This window comes from Asterias rubens, chromosome 7 (assembly GCF_902459465.1).
Source record: "Asterias rubens chromosome 7, eAstRub1.3, whole genome shotgun sequence".
Lineage (NCBI taxonomy): Eukaryota > Metazoa > Echinodermata > Asteroidea > Forcipulatida > Asteriidae > Asterias > Asterias rubens.
This window is the reverse complement of record NC_047068.1, coordinates 16,990,820-17,010,152: the sequence shown is the minus strand read 5'-3', so window position 1 is coordinate 17,010,152 and position 19,333 is coordinate 16,990,820. Positions and strand designations below refer to the sequence as shown.

The following is a 19,333-nucleotide window of genomic DNA, read 5'->3' as shown; positions in this document are numbered from 1 at the left end:
CAATGCGCTCTTAGCAAAATAGAAATAGCCTTGCCCTCTCGAAGATGAAATTCTACACTTACAATGAGTGGAAAAACACCAACATAGAAACATTGGCCAGGGAAAACATAGATTAGTTGTAACGAGGAAAACATTGAGGGGGGAAAAAACTGACAGGGAAAACAAATTGACTGGAAATTTAACAACGACTGAGTGGAAAAGCACTAGGAACAAAAATAAATTAAAAGAAGTATGAAGAGGGTTTTCCTCAAATACTTGTTTGAAATTAAGTTACATACCTATATAGGTTAAAGTGAATAATATGGTAAATGTATCCCCATTATTCCCAAATACCAAATAAGTTATTGTGTTAATTTCTGAAAACAACTACATTTTCTTCTTGAGAGCCTGAGTATTGAGAGAGTTGCAACGTGAAGGGATTAGTTTTATTAAGTCATGGTTGCTGAATGCCATTTTTAGTCCAAATTAATGTACAGTCTAGTCTGGTACCCAGTATGCGCAAATTCATTTTTGGGCTGAAAATCATGGATTCTAATCTCAAGTTATTGCAACTCTCTTAAAACACGGCTCTGAACTAGTCCCATGCTTAATTCAAATCAAAGAAATTATATTTAACCAAATTAGAGGCCACCACTTTACGAACATACTTCCACTACCTGACCCATGTTGTCTTTTTCTATTAACATTAATTTTGGTTTTACCCTTGTTTTACCCTTACACAGATGTGTGTTAGCACTGTATACTATGTACTTTCCGAAGCTCTGGGAAAAAAATCACAGGCCTTTCACTAGGTTGGGATTCGATTCTGCGACCTTTGCAATTCTACCAGTGTCTTACCAACTATATAAAATCTGTACGAAAATGAGTGCATCATAGGGTCTGTACACGTAATAACTGAAAATTAATCAAAGTTAAGCAGTTGGTAAGAAGTTAAGCAGTTTTAGGTTGTTAAATGCATTTTGAGAAACATTTCACTTTCAAGTACTGTGGTTATGGAAAAGATATCACTTTTTATCAGGCCAAAACTTGGAATATAAGATGATTTAATTCAACTGATTTTTCATTAATTTATTTATTTATTTTCCTGTACTAAATATTTTTTGTGATTTAGTTTTCTAAGTAGAGCGTATTTTAAATGCCGTTTATTATTATTATTATTATTATTATTATTATTATTATTATTATTATTATTATTATTATTATTATTATTATTATTATTATTATTATTATATTCTTCCTGCATTGACATATTCGCGCTGGATTTTCAGTGAAATCTTAAAAACATGACGATTGACGAATTTTATTGTATACAACTAAATTTATATAGTATTAAAACAATCAAACGGTTCAAAAAAACCAAAGGTATACCCTATACAATGCCTTTAATGAAAGCCTGGAACAGGCAGGCCACGGAGGCCATGGCTTGTTTTGCCCCTGGAGTTGGCCTTGGTGCTCCTTCAAAAGTTTTCCATTGAGTTTTTTTCAAGGAAGTGCCCTTTGCAAGATGAAAAAGGCCTTGTCCTTTCAAAGATGAAATTCCAGGCCTATAATGTGATGACATGCAAAGACGTTTTTGTATTCAGTCTGGATTATACTAACTATTCACTAACTAATCGTGTTATAATGTCAATCGATCAACAAAACTTTCTATTTTGTCCTTCTCCATCAGGCCGATAAATTCGCCAGCGACCTTGCCCTCTTTAAACATAATAACCTTAGGGATAGAGCTAACGTCATACTCCATGGCTAGGTCTCCGTGCTCATCAACGTCTATTTTAGCCAGCTGAACCCGCCCTGGTCTCTCTGATATAACCTCTTGAAGACGAGGGGCGAGTGCGTGGCATGGTTTGCACCAACTGGAAAGACAGCAGTAGCAGGAAAAAAAGAAAATGTTTTTAAAGGCAGTGGACACTATTGGTAATAATTGTTAGCATAAAAACTTAGTATAAAACATTGTGAGAAACGGCTCACTCTGAAGTAAGATAGTTTTTGAGAAAGAGGTAATTTCTCACCCAAATAATTAAAGAATTCACACCTTCTATTATGCATCTGAAAGCACAGAAAATTGTGCAACAAGGGTGTTTTTTCTTGCTTATTTCTCTTGCAAACTAGACGACGAATTGAGCCTAAATTTTTTCACAGGTTTGTTACTTTATGCATATGTTGGGATACACCAAGTGTGAATACTGGAAGATGTAAGTTTAGTGTTCTCCTGGACGAGGGGCCGATTTCACAAAGCACCAAGATTCATCTTCAGATGGGTTGTCAGTGTAGAATACATCATTATTTCAAAAATAGCAGGACCACTAACAGTTGATTCTAAAACACTAAGGAAATGTAATGTTCAAATTCTACTGATCAATACAAAGATAGATTTTTGTCTTCCCCATACTCATCTAGTGAGTTTTCCGCTTACCTTGCATGGAAGTCAACCATGATTGGAACTGGGCTTTTTAAAACCCTCTCAATGAAATCGTCTTTATCCTGGACATTAAACTCTTCATATGAGGGTGGTTCTGCAGTTGATAATTTTCTAGGAAGAAAATACAATATTTATATATGTGACGCACAGACTCAAAATAAAATTTAACTTTTTTTTTATGAAACGCCAAGTCCGTATTTCAAATAATAATTTACCAACTTTCCTCAATGTGTACTGAGCCAATCAAATCATGATGTCATTAGCCATTCAGGCTGTGGGCGGAGTGAGGATGCAAACATTTTTATGGTTGCCTTTCTTTGTATCCGCTCTGCCCACATTAAGCTGGTTTAAATCGCTGACCCGCCCGTTGAGAAAGCACTTTAAATTTGTTATCGATAAGCTTTTAAAAGACAAAATTTGTCCTGACATGTGGCCAAGGATTGGATTAGCATTGGCAACCCAAGTGGGCCTACCCTCTACCACGTGTGGCTTTTAACCTTCGGCAAACTTGCAAGCTTGACTTCAGGCCTGAAGCCTTTTTATTACGCAGATCAAAGCACACAAATTTGTGCAATATAAGGTTTTTTTTCCTTTATTATTCTCTTGTAACTTGAGCGATTGAGTAAAAGTTGTTATTTTATACATGTTGGGATACACCAAGTGACAATACTGGTCTCAAATTACCAAAGGTGTCCTGTGCTTTTATTTAAACCTTTACCTGCTTTGTTCTGATACAGCACTATTCAAGATCCGAGTAGCAGCGGGTGTACCTCTAGTCTGGTACTGCCTTAGCGATGATAGAGAAGTTAGGAGTACTTTCAGACGAAGAGCCATCGTTGCAGTTGCTCTTATCAGTTATGTTATGCTGCAAGACACAAAAACACAACAGGTTAACATGTTGTTAAATTTGCTTTGGGGATAAAGAATATCAAAAATATCACAAGTATACTTGGGTGGGATTCGAAACCCACAACCTTTTGCAATTCTAGAGTTAGTGTAACCACTGCAAAAATATAGGATTCGAACTGCCTCTTGCTATGGCATCATGGGGCTACTTCTAGAAACTATAAGGCTCCCCTGTGAGCCTTATAGGGGTCTAAAATTTTGGGCCTCCTTAATGCTATACGTTTTTCAAATCAGCGTTGATAGGTGAAAGTTTTACGACCGTCAGCCAGCAATTACTTAAGTTTCTTTTGTACTACACTACCAAAACTTTCCCCACATACTCAATATACATTCATAATGCTTTTTCCTTTTTGTTGAGTGAAATATAAAAACATCGTCAACAAATATTAGACCCCTATAAGGCTCACAGGGGAGCCTTATAGTTTCTAGAAGTAGCATGGGGCAATCTCAGTGGTCACTTGTTGTGTAGCTAGTACTGTAGGTCTATAATTGCAAATAAAGGTCGTGGGTTTGAATCCCACGCGAGTAATATGCCTGTGATGTTTGTTCACAGAACTTTGGTAATTGCCGAGTACATAATGCTCATATAGCATAAAGGTACATAAAGTCTAAAAATGCATCAACAAATCCCTCTTAAGAAAGTGTTATTAATTAAGTGAAAATATTAACCCTTTATTCACTCATTCACTGTGGCCAAGTCAGAAGTGCAGTTTTATCAACAGAGGGCGCTATATCAATATGGTGGTGGTGTGTGTGCATGAGTGAGTTTTAGAAATTCATCTGAAAAACCATCAAGCAAGGATGGGAAAACCACATGAAATAGACTGCCGTGATTCCAATTCAAATTTCATTCCTTCATTCCTTCTTAATATGAGGCACAAGTTGTGTACAGTCATTTTGCGTTCATTTTAGATTATTAACCTTACCCTCCTGTATGTTGAACAGTCTTGTCGCCGTGTCGTGGATTCTTTTTGATGGGCAAACGCGTGCAATAAATGGTTGGCCGATCACCTGCACACCCCAATACAAATACATACGATAAAGAATCACAGCTAAACAGAACCATACTGTTTTTTTCTTATGCACACTGTGATAAAACACTGTATTAAATAATAAAATCCATCTTAATTGACTTTTTGAAACTATGTAAAGATATTGGATGCAATAATATTTGTTTTGAAATAAATTAATTAAATATTTATTTAATACAAAAATATGATCAAAACTAATTGAAAGAGGATGGGAATTCCCTTAGCAACACCTTAGCAACAGGCACACGGGGAGGAAATCCCCATCGTGTAAGTTGACGTGTGTCCGCGAGAAAAACACAGGACATGAATCCGGTGACATGTCACGAAAGAAGATTTTGGTCAAAAATTTAACGAGAAATAATTAAAGAAGAACGGTAAGGTTTATTAAAAATGAGATTACGGTGGCATGCGTGGCACATCATAGGAAACAATTAATCCATCACTTTTTGTTTTTCAACTTGCACTTTTCTTGAATCTTGGCTTGCTTGCTGTTGTTTTTGTTGATGATTTTATTTGTACTTATTTATTTGGTTGGTAAATTAAATTGATCATATTGTTTTTGGTTCGTTCAGTCATTCTTACACTTTCTCAGCTGCAAATGACAAATGCACATCTTAAAAAGTAGGATTTTAAACTTTGCGTGGTGGGACTGGGACTGGGAGTGCAAAACATTGTTTGAATGGATAGACCCTAGCCTAGTTCTATTATATAATAGGGTGCGTTCGTTTAGCTTCCCTGGGTCGACCCAGGACGAACGTGTGCAGATAATTACCCACGTTCATCCTCGAAACCCACCACACACCGAGGTCGACCCAGGGAAGCTAAACGAACGCACCCATAGAATAAGGTCATGAAGGTAGAACTTGGATTTTTGGAATAGGTGGTATGATAATGATGATGAGTATATTTAATAAATCAACGTTTCCGCTATTTATTTATTTGCGCAATTCTCCTGAAGATGATCAGGGCATATACTGATCGAAAAAGTTGATTTGTCGCATTCCTTTTACTGATCCTTGCTAACTAATTACACCTAAGGAGCAATAGTTGCGATATTAAACATAACCCTCCTCCCGACAGCCGAGAGGCCGGAGTCGGCTGTCGGGAGGAGGGTCACATTATCGCAACTAGGAGCAATAATGCTTTGTGTTGCTGTTAAATAAAATATATAAAAAAGTCATTAAATACACAATGTCATTATCCTGTTTTTTTATTTATAAATACATGTATAATATTCTATGTTTATTTCAGACAGAAGCAACTTGATCAAGGAATATGGCAGCGTCAGTGATGGATCTGAGATCTAAGCGTACCAAGGCAGTTCCCCCTCGCAGCCTCTTTGGAACAATTGTCGAGATCAAAGATGAACAGGCCCTTGCTGAAACCGGACAGGCCGAAGCCTTGCCAACGCCAGCAAAACCAGACAAATTGGCGTCTTACAGGGATCCTAAGGCGGACACAATTATCAAAGCCAATGAAGTAGAACTACGAAAACAGGCTCACAAAGTCAAACATGCTAGTGGGAATCTAGATGAGATGCAACACTATGCCATCCACTTCAATCCAGATCCAGACACGATCAAACCTCAAATTCCAGTCGGAGCTCTCACATTCAGTCCAAAGAGGAACTATAGCCCCTATCAGAATGACGTCAAACACAACCCACGAGATATTGCACTCGGGGAGCAGTTCAACAGGCTTGGCTTAGACCAAAGAATGGACTACAATTACGAGAGATTTCGCCAACCGGCAAAGAACTCCAAGTACCAGCATGCTGGGAATGCTCTTGGTAAAGGTGGCATGTTTTCCTACAAAGGAAAAAAATACGCAACTGTCCAGGGTAGGGGTTCGAAATCAAGATCTGGTACTGGCCTTGCCCCAGTTGAGTTCCCAAACAAAGTGAAATCTGATGACATTTTCTACATCCCCGCAAACATCAGGCACACTCACGGGCAGGACTTGTGTAACACTTTACTGAAAAATCCAGAAGAGTTCCGCCAATCCATGGAAGCGAAAGAGCCGGCCAGACGCAGAATGGTTGTGAAGTCATCACCATCTGACCATATTGCATTGACCTCAGAGCCTTTTTACGATGCACTCGGCAATGCTCTTAGACAAGATATCTTCAACGGTGTGGCTCACAGTCATATCAAAAGCTTAAATACAAGCTCCTACACTGACGAAGTGGCATCCAAGTCAACTGAAAGTTACCCTCCAAAGTTTGGTGTGCAAAGAAATGCAGATAGTAAGTACAGGGTATAGTGTTGAATATCATCTGAAACTTTGTATGATGGACTTGTAATTAGGTGAGGTTTGCGGTGAACACCATGTGAAAATCTCTTTTGAGTTGTATTGGTTCTGAAAGGAACCTGTGACAACTCAATGTTTCAATCAGTATGCTCTGATAGTCTTCAAGAGATTTTCACACATGTACTGTGTTACTGAAAACCTCATTTAATTATTGTATTGAAGTGTCGGGGAAGACATTGGATGAATACGGAAACACCCGACAACCCATAGGGCCTATCTCACTGAAATGTTGAGCTGAGGTGGTGGCTGACAAGTTGTCTTTTGGTCACCCTAATGTATCTGCTATTTGTACTAAGAGTGAGTAACTTTTATAACTTATTTCAAGATCCCTGCTAAGACATAGACTTACCTCCCACTTTGAAGCAAACCTTCAAACCAGAATATCAGTGCCCAATTTCATTAACTTAAATATTGTTTTAAGCTGAACATATGTTCTAGCAGGTTTCTTTGCTTAGCAAAAAAATAGTGAGACACCAGTCGCAGCGAAGGGAACCTTTGGGATTTTGTCTGGGCCCAATTTCATTAAACTTGTAAGTCCAAAAAACTTGTTTCAGTTTAGTACTGCTTAGCAGATTCAGATAACCAGCCGAAATTACATATGTTTGCATAGTTGTGAATGGTGCTCGACTCAATTTTTGCTAAGCAAAGAAAAATTATGTCAAGCAGTATTTTCTGGTTAACAGCTTTACGATATTGGGCCATGGTAACCAGTTTCTGTTATTTTTAAGCAATATTTTGCCGTGTTTGGCAGGTTTTTATGCTTCAGGCAGTCTAAAATTTGGCCCAGGGAACGATTTCACAAAGAGTTAGGACTAGTCCTAGGAGAACTCAAGGCTAGTCCTACATGTGGACTGTAAGTTAGGATGAGTAACTCGTCCTTACTCTAGATAAGACTAGAATCTATTGCAATCTACAGCCAAATTTATTTACATGTATACTTTATTAAGACCATTTTAAATTTGTTTTTTCAGGTAAATGGAATGAGGATAATGTTCTGAGACAGCGCATGAAGAAACAGTGGGACAACATGCTGCAAGGTGGGAAGAAGGACTAAAGATTGTTCTTGAAGAAAGCCAATGTACAGCATACTGGCCTGGAATTTCATCTATGAGAGGGCAAGGCCATTTTCATTTTGCAAAGGGCACTTGAATTATAAAATCTTACAGTCTATTGAAACTTTATAAAGGGGGACCAGTGGCCAATAGATAGGGCAACAGAGACCAGGCCTGATACTTTACGGAGGCATCCATGCCCCCTACCCTGGCCATTGCCTTGGTGCCCTAGGAATGCTCCAGTAGAACTTTACAATTTCCTCATAGGGTGCCCTTTACCGAGGATTAATTGCCTTGGTGCCCTTGTCCTTTCAAAACAAAGCATACAGGCCTGAGAGGCCTAATTCTGTGTAATTCCAGGCCTGTCATATTAAAGTAACAATCAGTATCACCAGGGATATATAAATATTTATCAATGGCAGAGCTGCTACACTCTCCCTGGTTCTGCATAAAGTTCCCTGCAATTAAACGAAGCGCCCCATGTTCTGATGATCACATTTAAAAGTCTTCCTGGTTATTGAAAATTTTCCCCATTATGTTGAATGTATTTTCTAAGTATCTCCCTGTTTGTTGGACAAAATCTCCTTGACTGTTGATTGCAAGATGTAAATGTTGACAGCTCTGTCAACATGATCGCCAGACCTGGGTGCCTTTCTCAAAGTTCGGCTTGGGCTCAGGCTTATTAGGATCCGCATACTCAGTGGAAATGCAGCTTAATTGGCCTTTAACCTGCATTTTATGAGCAGCGCGTATTGCAGGCAGTGATTCGAAAGTATACCCTGCCTTTTACTTGGGTTTGTTAGTAAGAGCACAGATCAAATAAATCACATTCAACAATGTAAAATAATCTTGTACAAAAAATTGTTTTTAATTCCAAGCAATTTTATAACTGGCTCATCATGTATAGAAATTTTGTTAAAGAGTGATCATTATCTAAAATATATGTAAATAGGTTAGTGTTTTATATTAAAATCATTCAATAACTTGTAATCTCTACTCTATAATGTACTTAATAACCATAATAAACAGTTACTTAATAACCAAAAACGAGGTGAGAAGCTAAGTTGCATACCTTTTCGGCATCATTCAAATTATTTTAATCTCAACACGATTCTTAGAAAACTATTGCACATTTTATCTTTCACTTCACAGTTGTCATTGTTGATAATTTCAGAAAGTCCTACATGTGGTGTATTGGTAATTACTCAAAATAATTATTGGCAGAAAAACTTGTTAACAAGCACAGGAGAGCTGTCGACAGTATGAAACATTGTGAAAACACGGCTCCACCTGAAGTAACATAGTTTTTGAGAAAGACGTAATATCTCACTCAAATAATAAAAGACTTCAAACCTGAAGTCTTTGTTAGGTATCTGAAGAAAGATTGTGCAACAAGGGTATTTTTCTGTTATTACTCTCTTGCAACCTCAGTGACCAATTGAGCCAAAATGTTCACAGTTGTCATTTTATAAATTTTTGGGATACACTAAGTAAGAATACTGGTCTTTGACAATGAACCCTTCCCATGAAATATGCTAACAACATTCACGCATGCGTACAGACCCTGTTGGTTGGCAAACGCCATAGAGTTGTGCACTAAGTAGACGCGCAATCGCGTCTGCGTCACGCACCTGTTAGCCATGTACAAAACAGCGCGATACTCCCTCATTTTGCCAACCAAAACGTTAGTGCGCACGCGCTGAGTGCAATTTACATATTTCATTGGAAGGGTCTATTACCAGAGGTATCCTGTCCCTCTGAGGAAAATCCTTGGAATAAGACAGGGGACCATTCTACAGTCCGACCCATACTGCTACTCAGGGTGGCTGAGCTTGTATAGTTCCTGCCCCACTGTCTCCAACCTGGCCCTATACTCCAATTTCTAAAGAAAAAACAGAAACGGGAAACAAAAATAGTTAGTGGCCTGTTATTTCGACCCTATCAGAGTCTTTCTCAAAGGCGTAAAGGCAGTGGACACTATGGTAATTACTCAAAATAATTTTTAGAATAAAAGCTATATACTTGAAAATAAGTTATAGGGAGACGTTGATAGTATAAAACATCGTGAGAAACAGCTCTCTCTAAATTGATGTAGTTTTTGAGAAAGAAGTAATTTTCCTCAAATTTGATTTCGAGACCTCAAGTTTAGAATTAATTGAGGTCTCGAAATCAAGCATAAGAAAGCACACAACTTCATGTGACAAGGGTGTTTTTCTTTCATTATTATTTGCAACTTCGATGACCAATTGAGCTAAAATTTTCACAGGTTTGTTATTTTATGCATATGATGAGATTACAGCAAGTGAGAAAACTGGTCTTTGACAATTACCAAAAGTGTCCACTGTCTTTAATGACAACACAACATACACAGGTGGGGACAACAGCACACTAGTGTAATGGCAGTCAGGGACCAGTTTCATTAAAGTGGTTAAAGCAGAAATAACTGCTCGGCAAATTTCTTTGCTAAGCCCAAAATGAATGGGGCACCAGTTGTAACAATGAAACCCTTATGGACTTTTGGTTGGTAACCAGCAAGAGATGGAGAGAGGCAGAAAGCTCTATGGATGAACAATGAAGAGGGTGACAAAGGGGGTATAGGGAAGGGGCAAGTTTGAACATTAGAAGTTCCTGGTGGATAAAAGCAGAAAGGGACAAAATCCATTTACATTGGGTTATTAACAAATACATAAATATAAATATTTTGTCTGGGTTTGTAAATAGAGAGCTCAAATTGGTACAATGATTTCTGCCCCATTTTCTGTTAAAGCCATTATACAGATTTACAAATAACTTACAGAGTTTACAGAAGGTAATGGTAAAAGACTTCTCTTTAAATATTATTCCATGAAATGCTTTACTTTATGAGGAAACATTAAAACAATTATCAATTCTCGACATCGAGAATTACGGATTATAGTAAACACATGTCATGACACGGCGAAACGTGTGGAAACAAGGGTGGGTTTTCCTGTTATTTTCTCCCGACTCTGATGACTGATTGAGCCTAAATTTTCACAGGTTTGTTATTTTATATATAGGTTGTGATACACGAAGAGTGGGCCTTTGGATAATACTGTTTACCGAAAGTGTCCAATGGCTTTAAGCAAAAATAAGGAGAACAGTCCCAGTTTCTACATTTGATATTTTATTTTATTTAGCAATTGAACTTGTTCTGGCAAGCATAATTGTTAGCATGTCCCCACCTCGTAATGCTTGAGAGGGACGTCCTTCATCCCATAAAGAGCTCCCCACCAACATGCCCCTATGGCACCGGTAGAATCGTTATCCCCACCATGTAGAATGCCACGTAGGCAGAACTCTTTCCAAGAGTCACCAGCTCCCAGCAGTGCATCATAGCTGTGTAACAATCAGACGGATCAACTGACTGGGGCCCCCATTTCATAGAGCTGCTTAAGCAGAAAATATTGCTTGATACATTTCTGCTAAGCAGAATTGAAGCAGGATACCATTCACACATTGTTCAATTGTTCATGGCTGGTAACCTTATCACGACATGTCTGATAAGCATAGTTTGGTAGTGCTTAGCTGAGTTTTGTGCTTAAACAGCTCTCTATGAAATTGGGTCCTGTTGGCTTTAACAGAAGCTAAGGACCAAAGGATAATAGCACAACAAGTAGGAAGGTAGGAAATTGGCCAGGACTTTTCTTTTGCTTAGTGGATCGATGGGACTTCTCACTTAATAAACTTAACTGCCACAAAGTGAGTTGTAATTAATAATAATAAAAATATCTTTTTATTTCACACATTTTACAGTAGCGGTATCAATGCCCTTTACACTAGTCATTGGGCCAATTCCTTTAATCTTTCTCAGCTCCCTGGCCGGGGAGTATACAACATGGGCAACCGTAGCGCTCCAAAGGCTTTTTCATACACAATATCAACCTGTACCCTTGAAGGTACCAATTTATGTCCCAGGAGAGAAGCTATTTTAGTAAAGCATCTTGCTCAACCTGGCGACTGATCTGTAATCTGGACACACACAGGTTAACCAGAATCCAAGTTAATAATTATATTTGGTTTGAGGTATCACCATGTGTGTATCTACTTGGCAGGTAGAGTTTGTTCTTAGAGAACTGTCTTTCCTTAATCTACTACCGCGGACTAGATTTATTGAATGTTCGGGAGAATTCTCAGTTCTGAAAAGAAGTGTGCTGCTTTTTAACTACTACCCAGGCGGAAGGTATAGAAAATTGGCGAGACTACTACTTTAGCTTATGGATCGTAATTAATTACACTACCGCTGAGTCAGTTCTTGAATTGGTCTCAACATTTCGACTAGCTTGCTCTAGTCATCGTCAGGAGACTGAAGAGATAAGAGAGAAGTGAGCCTGTTTATATCAAACTCTACCTGGCAAGTAGATACACACATGGTGTTACCGCAAACCAAATACATATTGATACCTCACCATGCAATGCCTGAAATCCTATACAAGTTGAAAAAGTTTTCATACTCACGCAATCATCGGGGCATCATGGCCGCTTGCACCACCCCAGCCGGAGAAGCTAACCGACTTGTAAAACTCATCCCTCTCTTTGATGCCGTACACTTCAGGGAACTTGGGGCCACTTGTTCCGTCAGAGATGCCGCGTAGATCCAAGTAGCTTTTCCATTTTTCTTCAAAGTAATTCCTAGAGAGAAAGTAAAATGTTTTTTTTATACAAAATTTGAAACAACTCTACCTGAGTGACCTACAAAAATTATCATCTACAGACAATGAAAATAACAACGACAATCTGTAAAACTAGAAGTTGTCAATGATCTTTTAAAAAAGGAATTGGTTTAATGAAACCAAGGATGCCTCATAAGTGAACATAATAAGAGAATCAATGTGTGGTGAAGAGGTTTTCAACTACTGGTTTAATCCCAACGAGGCCTGGTTCTTGATAATTTTACCGAAACGAAGTCGAGGTAAATTATAAAGAACCAGGCCTTGGCGGGTTTAAACCACTAGTTTAAAACCGATTTCGGTCAAAAACATCATCCCTTTTTGGTCAAAAAGTAAAATAAATGCAAAAATTATAATTGTTAATGATTTCTTTCAACACAACACCCCTCCAGCTATGAAATGGTAAAGCCCTCCGCCGCCCTCGGGTAAACAACTCCTTACAAGGGAATGCTGTGCGCGTCGCGCGTATCGCGTGATGTGGCACAACTGTTTCAGCCGTTGCTCTCGACCAATAGGAATGAAGAAACTGTCTTATAAGAACAGGTGCAAGGTCGCGTGTCACGCCCAAGAATTAACACTTTTTACCGGTCATAAAGAAAAGTTTATACACACCCACGTGACGCGCTCTCCACCAATAGGAATAGCGATACTGTCCGAGGTATTTATGAATAATCAATAATCACTGTAGCTCACAACCCTGAGGCAACTTGTGAACAAGGGTGCTTGCTATGTGAACCAGAAACAGAGATGTTAACCCTTATATTTCCACAAAATTTGCTCTAGGTTCTTTTACATGCACTACCAATCTTAGTGCTTGAACCCACACTCTGCTGATCAGAAACACCAGGGCCCAATTTTATAGAGCTGCTTTGAGCAGAAAATATTTTGTCACAGGACTCGGGAATGTACTGAGTAAACAGTGCCAACACACATCAGTGTATGGGTAAAAACCAAAATTAATATTCTACCCAGATGCAAATTTAACATCTATTACAGAAAATATTACTTAATAGTTGTTTGGAATTGTTAAGTAATAAGCGGGATACCAGTCACAAATTGGCAGTTTATTAGCTGGTAAACCCTGGTGAAATTGGGCCCAGAGGTTAAGTTCGATGTTCTTAACCACTCCACCATGGCATGCCACCAATGTCTCAATAAAGAAGAAATTAAAAAGGAAATTTTGAGCAACAACTCACCACTTGGACTCATTTTGTTCCACATCTCTACCAACGGACTTGATGTATTCCATGACTTTAGGCAGTGTACTCATCAGTGCTGCTCCCCACTGATGGACTGTTTCAATAACAGACAAGAAATTTATGTAGATGGAAACAGTCAATAACATCCTACATTGGTTGTGGCTATCAATGTTGTAGCCACAGTTGGCGGTGCTGGGTGAGCCTGGCCAGAACTCGTAGTTTTTGCCCAGCACTCTGAGCAAAAATACATTGTGCCGCCCATCACAGATTTGTCCCCAGATTAATTTTAAAAACAATTCTGAGACACAGCTATTATGATAATATAAGGAGTATCAAATGTCACAAAGAAAGAACACAGTCAAAAGAATTGATAGTATAACACATTGTGAGAAACGTTACCCTCCAAATAAGATTTTTGAGAAAGAGGTAATTTCTCACTAAAATATCTAAATCTGAGAAAGACTTTAGGCCTGAAGCCTTTCTCAGGTATCTGGAAGCACACAAGTTTGTGTAACAAGGGTGTTTTTTCTTACAACTTCATTGACCAATTGCGCCCAAATTCTCATAGACTTGTTCTTGTATGCAAATGTTGGGATACACCAAGTGAGAATAACAGTCTTTGACAATTACCAAACAGGTCCAGTGCATTTAAATATAGTTACATTGCTCCAATAACACAGGAGGTACAACTTGACATACCTGGTTTGCCTTGCACAGCAAAAGAAGTGAAAAGAGCACTCGCTAAGCTCCCAAGGAATCCGGTTGGATGGTTATGTGTCATCCGACCACTCTCTACACTGACAGCTATAAGGTCTTCTAGTTGCTCTGGTCTGTTATATCTCAGACCTATACACATGGCTCGCATTGCGGCCCCACATCCACCTCCTCTGTATCAGAAATTTCAAAGAATCTTTAAAATTTACCCAGTCAGTTTCCCTTGTGGTTACTTGATATGCAATTTTTTGCCCAGCATATTCAAAACAATATGATTCTATTGCAACCTAGTGACACAAAAGCCTCCCCCTTGCAAAAACTCCTATGCTGGCTATACTTAATTGAGCAAGTTCGTGTGCACACATTTAGTCAACTACTGACCAGCAATGTGCGCAATGAAACACTCACTCGACAGACTCGTTTGGAAGCCTAGTCAAGCGCATTTCACAATAACCGTATCAATGTGCTTTACATTAGTGCCCTGGTCATAGGGCCAGTAACATCCCTTTTTAAATGTTTCTCAGCACCCTTTGGAGTATACAGCCCTGAGCTGCCTGTAAGGCGCTTGTGGCTTTTCATACACAATATCAACCTCTACCCTCGCAGGTACCCATTAATACCCCTGGGTGACACTGGTTCCTCTCTATGATTTACACTTGGTAGAATGGAACAGGCTATCGGGACCAGCAAAGAAACCATGGTCATGAGGCTGGATCAAAATGGTCGACCACAGCAGTTAACCGATGATCCACTAGTAGTCTGGGTTTGAGTCAAGATAGTCAACTTTAAGTTAACCATGGTGCACACTTAAACTTGCTCTTGATACTGGTGGCATTGGCAGTACTCCAAAGCCTTGAAGCTGTCCATTGTCAAAAAGAAGCAATTCATTCAATGTTCTTTTTTGTACAACGAACGTTGGCACTGCTACTAGACCAGGTAAATAAGAACAACAATTACAAGAGACCAACCCAAGACTGACTCCGCGGAAGTACAGTTAATTACGATCCTATAAGCTAAAGTAGTAGTCCCAGCCTATTTCTATACCATCCGCCCAGGTAATAGTTAATAAGCAGGACACTTCTTTTCAGAACTGAGAAGTCTCCCAAACACCCGAACAATTCTACTCCGCAAAGTAGAATTAAGCAAGACAGTTCTCTAAGAACAAACTCTACCTGGCAAGTAGATACACACATGGTGTTACCGCAAACCAAATATATATTGATACCTCACCATGCAATGCCTCAAATCCTATACACAATTACAATGTTGTACATTATAGCTCTCTAAACTTCTGTGAATCTAGATGCTTCCCATAAAAGAAGCTGTTTGCCATGTTCTAACTGTCTGCCTTCTAAATTAAAATGACAGGTGCGTGGTAGAAGGAAATGAAAATTACTTGAGAAAGCAAAATTGTGTTGAAAGACAACCGAGTGTGATATTTTAATTGGTTTTTCTGCCATTCATTAGTCACCATAAGAAGGTTACTTCTGCATTGGAATGAGGACACATCTCATCTCCACAACAAAAATGTAACAGTAATGCTACATTTGTATTGTCCGGAGCCATTTAAGTAATAATAATAATAACAATAATAATAATAATACCATTTATATAGTAAGCCCTTCTTCCACGCACACAACTGAATATTTTTGAAATCTCCGACTACTGTCAACCTCTCTTGCTTGTTCTCAAACTGAGCAAAGTTTTAAACTCTTAACTTTTAAACACATACCTATTGTTAAATGGAATGATGTATCCCTTCGGAGACATTGGCTTTAATTGATGGAGTGCATTCATTGTTGTTGCACCTACATGGTGTGAAGAAAACAAAAAACAGGACATCAAGTGTTTGTAAAACATGCATGTGTTCAGTTCAGTTTTAATCCTATGTTATGAGATTATACAAACTAACCTGTGAACATTTCATTTCAAAAGGTGGTAGCTATTTTTAGATACCGCTGGCTGAAAATCTGAAGTGATTATGTCCACAATAATTTATTGCTGTGCTAAGTGTAATAAGATAAAAATAAATATAAGCAAGGAACCTTGCTATGGCAATATAACTTCTCTCATGCACAGAGCATATAAGAAAGTGTTCAGGTATAATGAACAAGCATTAATCCCCCACCCCTACCCCAACCCCCACCCCCCAAAAAATATATAACAAAATAAATAAATAATAAGTTTTTTACAGTTTGTGTTTTAAGAAGCTTGTTAAACGACTGCGGCCCAAATCGAACAAAGTAACAGACAACCGTATCCAAAAAACTGAGGACCCTTGTAACTGGTGCTCATGTGAAAGGGCCTTTTGTTAAAAAATAAGCAAACAATCAATCTATGAAGAGTAAGCAATAAGCATACATTACCTGGGGCCCTTCCTTTCATGTCTTTGGTGCCTCCTTTTTTGTAGTGAAAAGCAATCTCTGCAAACAGGTCATCACCAACTGGTTTATTGGTTGCTAGAGCTATAATGGGAGAAAAGACAGATCAAGGTTTAAGGTTTAAAGTTCATTCGTTTTCCAGTCAGCATCAAAAAGACAAAAAGGCATCAATAGTAGGCCCTAAGTCATTATGAAATGCAAAATACATGTTTCAAAACATAGGTTGGTAAGAACTATGCAAACAAATGTGACACTGCAGAAGGATCGTATATGAAGCAAAGCTAATATAGAAAATGGTCCCTTAGGCGTTAGGACATTATGCAGAGATTTAAAAGGTTTGGCTACTATTTGGATGACACAAAACACATACTTCCGGCACAGATTCACACTAAACTTTCATGGTTTAATTTAACTTTACAGATAATGATCATGGCAAACATTTTGGGAACCCTCAAAATATAACTTGCTTGGGTGCTGTAGTTTTTGAGAAAGTAGCAAACAAAATAAATTTTCATCTCAGTGAGATGACAATTGTTTTAGCATAACAATACAAACATTTTGTTCATGTAGGCTAAACATCAAAATATTTAATACCTTCTGCTGTGGCTAGATGTAAAACTGTATCATCGCTGACCTGCCAGTCAGGCACTAAAACAAAAGAGAAGAAGGAAATTATATTTGTGGAGACGATAGCAGAACCAACCTCATAGTTCTACTACTCTTGAACCATGTCATAAATAATGTAAACAAAACAGCCTAAACATTGGTAGGCTTGCCAGCTACAATGATTTAACAAGCTTAATTTTTCGTTATGAAAAAAAGAAAGAAAAAAAGAGAGAGATGGGCAGGGTTTACTCTACTCCTAGAACTATGCGGTTTCGTTCCGCTACCGCCTCATGGGAGGCGAAAGCGGAACGAAACCGCATAGTTCTAGGAGTAGGTTTACTCCAGTCCTGAGATGAGGTTCATTCTGCTATCGCCTCCACGTGGAGACGATAGTGGAACGAAACCTCATTCATAGTTATTTTCTAGGAGGTAGGTAGGGCTGCGGTAATCACCACCACACAAACTTAGCAATCCGCTACTTTTGTTATGATCATCAAAACTAAACTTACGCTTTATTTTAAGAGCTTTAAGCCCACCGAGTTTCCTCAACTCGTGGTGGATGTCTTGGCCGACGAAGTTGAATTCCCAGTCGCCACTCTTGTATCCCATAGCATCCCCTACTCCACTAAGAACCATTGCTGCCTGGTAGCGAGAAAGCATCTTGCTGGCATAAAAAAAAGAGATATCGTAGGAGGTCCTGTTTTCGAGGTGTCCCTAAAATCGTGCAAATCTTTTACCTCTCTGTGCGCGATGTAAACAGTCCCTAGATAAAAATTGTGTGGTTTTATTTGCCAAGCAAAGAGTCTCCTCTCCCTTGACCAAAACTTAGAAACACGTAAGGCTCCACTAGTCATTTGCACTTGTAAACGCAAAAGGTTTGGTATTTTAGGCATTTCTACAAGGTTCAAAAACATGTCATAATGTTGAGGCCATATAAAAATATTTGCCCACCGAAAAAGTTTCATCACACACTATTTCAATTCACAATTCATGATGATCAAAATCATGTGACTGAATGTTTTGCTGAGCTTTCTGAAAAAAAAATACAGAGGCTTAAAGAAGCCATGTGCCTTATATCATTTTCTAATATTTTTGGAGATTTTTATTTTTTAACCCTCATATCAATATTATTATTAATATTAAAATTTAAACATCAGCTTGTTGATTCAATTATCACTGTTTATTTAAATACGCTTTATTGTAAATATTAAGAAGAAAAAAAAAGAAAAAAAAACAAAACCAGATTTAAAAGCCAGTAATTATTCACACATTTTATATTTTTATAATTTTTTTTAATTTTTTGCAAGTTACCATGGTAATTTTGAAAATTTAATAATTTTTTTTTTAGTAAAATGAAGGCAACTGCTGGCTATAGAGTCATACTAAGAGTCTCAAAGAACACTTGTAGTCACTGCAGATGTTTCTTCCATGTATGGCTTCACCGGGAAACCATACTTTCTCGTTTGCCGTGAACACAGGAAAAACTCGAAACAAATGAGGCCAGTTGAAGTCATCGAAGATCGTTGTGTGGTGTGAACATTTCAATCAATGTCCATCAAGTTTTAATATATGTTTGCAAACTTCATATTAACAAATAAAGATAATTAGGGCATCGGTTGATATATGGCATCATTTTTCATTATTTTTTTCCCAATTCAAAGAAAAGGGCATAAATAGCGTGAGAACTGGTAAGTGGAGGATACATGTAAATAGATGTAGACTCGGTCATGTACCAAAGTAATGGGGGTTTAAATAGAATTAAGGATGTATGCCCGGCCAGCATGCCCAGATAAAATCTGATCTGAAGTCAGCACTAAATTTAGGCAAAATTAGTTGCGATAACTGGCGGCCGTCGGGAGGAGGGTTACGTTATCGCAACTATATCAGTATACTTATCAGACAAAATAATAGTTAATGTTTACTTCAATTTAATACTTTCTTTCTATTCTATATTACTTTACCTTTTAGATTGTTGAGAAATAAACGAGTTGACCTGCTGAGCTAGCTGTAGCTGTTTTTCATCG

The 19,333-nt window shown here is 38.2% G+C and overlaps 3 protein-coding genes across 7 annotated transcripts; 1 reads left to right on the top strand and 2 right to left on the bottom strand.

Annotated features, from left to right (window-relative positions):
- Window positions 1-1,473: 1,473 nt before the first annotated feature.
- Window positions 1,474-4,318, bottom strand: LOC117292640 (thioredoxin, mitochondrial-like). Its single transcript, XM_033774767.1, has 4 exons — window positions 4,255-4,318; window positions 3,141-3,287; window positions 2,417-2,533; window positions 1,474-1,856 (listed from the first exon to the last, which is right to left on the bottom strand). The coding sequence occupies exons 2-4, from the start codon at window positions 3,254-3,256 to the stop codon at window positions 1,619-1,621; spliced, it is 471 nt and encodes a 156-aa protein (XP_033630658.1). The 5' UTR covers window positions 3,257-3,287; window positions 4,255-4,318; the 3' UTR covers window positions 1,474-1,618.
- On the top strand, window positions 4,026-7,995 carry LOC117292639. 3 transcript variants are annotated; one of them, XM_033774765.1, is made up of 3 exons: window positions 4,026-4,089; window positions 5,611-6,604; window positions 7,641-7,995. In XM_033774765.1, the coding sequence occupies exons 2-3, from the start codon at window positions 5,635-5,637 to the stop codon at window positions 7,721-7,723; spliced, it is 1,053 nt and encodes a 350-aa protein (XP_033630656.1). In that variant the 5' UTR covers window positions 4,026-4,089; window positions 5,611-5,634; the 3' UTR covers window positions 7,724-7,995. The 3 variants fall into 3 exon arrangements, with proteins under 3 accessions (XP_033630656.1, XP_033630657.1, XP_033630654.1); XM_033774766.1 differs by lacking the exon at window positions 4,026-4,089 and adding an exon at window positions 4,637-4,733 and having other exon boundaries at window positions 5,615-6,604; XM_033774763.1 differs by lacking the exon at window positions 4,026-4,089 and adding an exon at window positions 4,637-4,733.
- Window positions 7,996-9,369: 1,374 nt separating this feature from the next.
- Window positions 9,370-19,324, bottom strand: LOC117292219 (protein ADP-ribosylarginine hydrolase-like). 3 transcript variants are annotated; one of them, XM_033774184.1, is made up of 10 exons: window positions 19,271-19,324; window positions 17,819-17,973; window positions 17,298-17,351; window positions 16,689-16,787; window positions 16,055-16,130; window positions 14,308-14,495; window positions 13,606-13,702; window positions 12,198-12,371; window positions 10,925-11,078; window positions 9,370-9,603 (listed from the first exon to the last, which is right to left on the bottom strand). In XM_033774184.1, exons 2-10 carry the CDS (start codon window positions 17,967-17,969, stop codon window positions 9,535-9,537), a joined length of 1,062 nt encoding a protein of 353 aa, XP_033630075.1. In that variant the 5' UTR covers window positions 17,970-17,973; window positions 19,271-19,324; the 3' UTR covers window positions 9,370-9,534. The 3 variants fall into 3 exon arrangements, with proteins under 3 accessions (XP_033630075.1, XP_033630076.1, XP_033630078.1); XM_033774185.1 differs by having other exon boundaries at window positions 17,819-17,975; window positions 19,274-19,322; XM_033774187.1 differs by having other exon boundaries at window positions 17,819-17,969; window positions 19,271-19,310.
- Window positions 19,325-19,333: the final 9 nt, after the last annotated feature.

Excerpts from the sequence above, each read along its gene's own strand:
- LOC117292640 (XM_033774767.1), bottom strand. The coding sequence starts at position 3,256 with ATGGCTCTTCGTCTGAAAGTACTCCTAACTTCTCTATCATCGCTAAGG. Across the intron at positions 2,534-3,140 it reads GCTGTATCAGAACAAAGCAG|AAAATTATCAACTGCAGAAC; the intron begins GTAAAGGTTTAA and ends TTTTCTTCCTAG. Across the intron at positions 1,857-2,416 it reads ATGGTTGACTTCCATGCAAG|TTGGTGCAAACCATGCCACG; the intron begins GTAAGCGGAAAA and ends CTGTCTTTCCAG.
- LOC117292639 (XM_033774765.1), top strand. The coding sequence starts at position 5,635 with ATGGCAGCGTCAGTGATGGATCTGAGATCTAAGCGTACCAAGGCAGTT. Across the intron at positions 6,605-7,640 it reads TGTGCAAAGAAATGCAGATA|GTAAATGGAATGAGGATAAT; the intron begins GTAAGTACAGGG and ends TTGTTTTTTCAG.
- LOC117292219 (XM_033774184.1), bottom strand. The coding sequence starts at position 17,969 with ATGCTTTCTCGCTACCAGGCAGCAATGGTTCTTAGTGGAGTAGGGGAT. Across the intron at positions 13,703-14,307 it reads TGCTGTGCAAGGCAAACCAG|TCCATCAGTGGGGAGCAGCA; the intron begins GTATGTCAAGTT and ends TTATTGAAACAG. Across the intron at positions 9,604-10,924 it reads TCCCTCTCAAGCATTACGAG|AAATTGGAGTATAGGGCCAG; the intron begins GTGGGGACATGC and ends TTTTTTCTTTAG.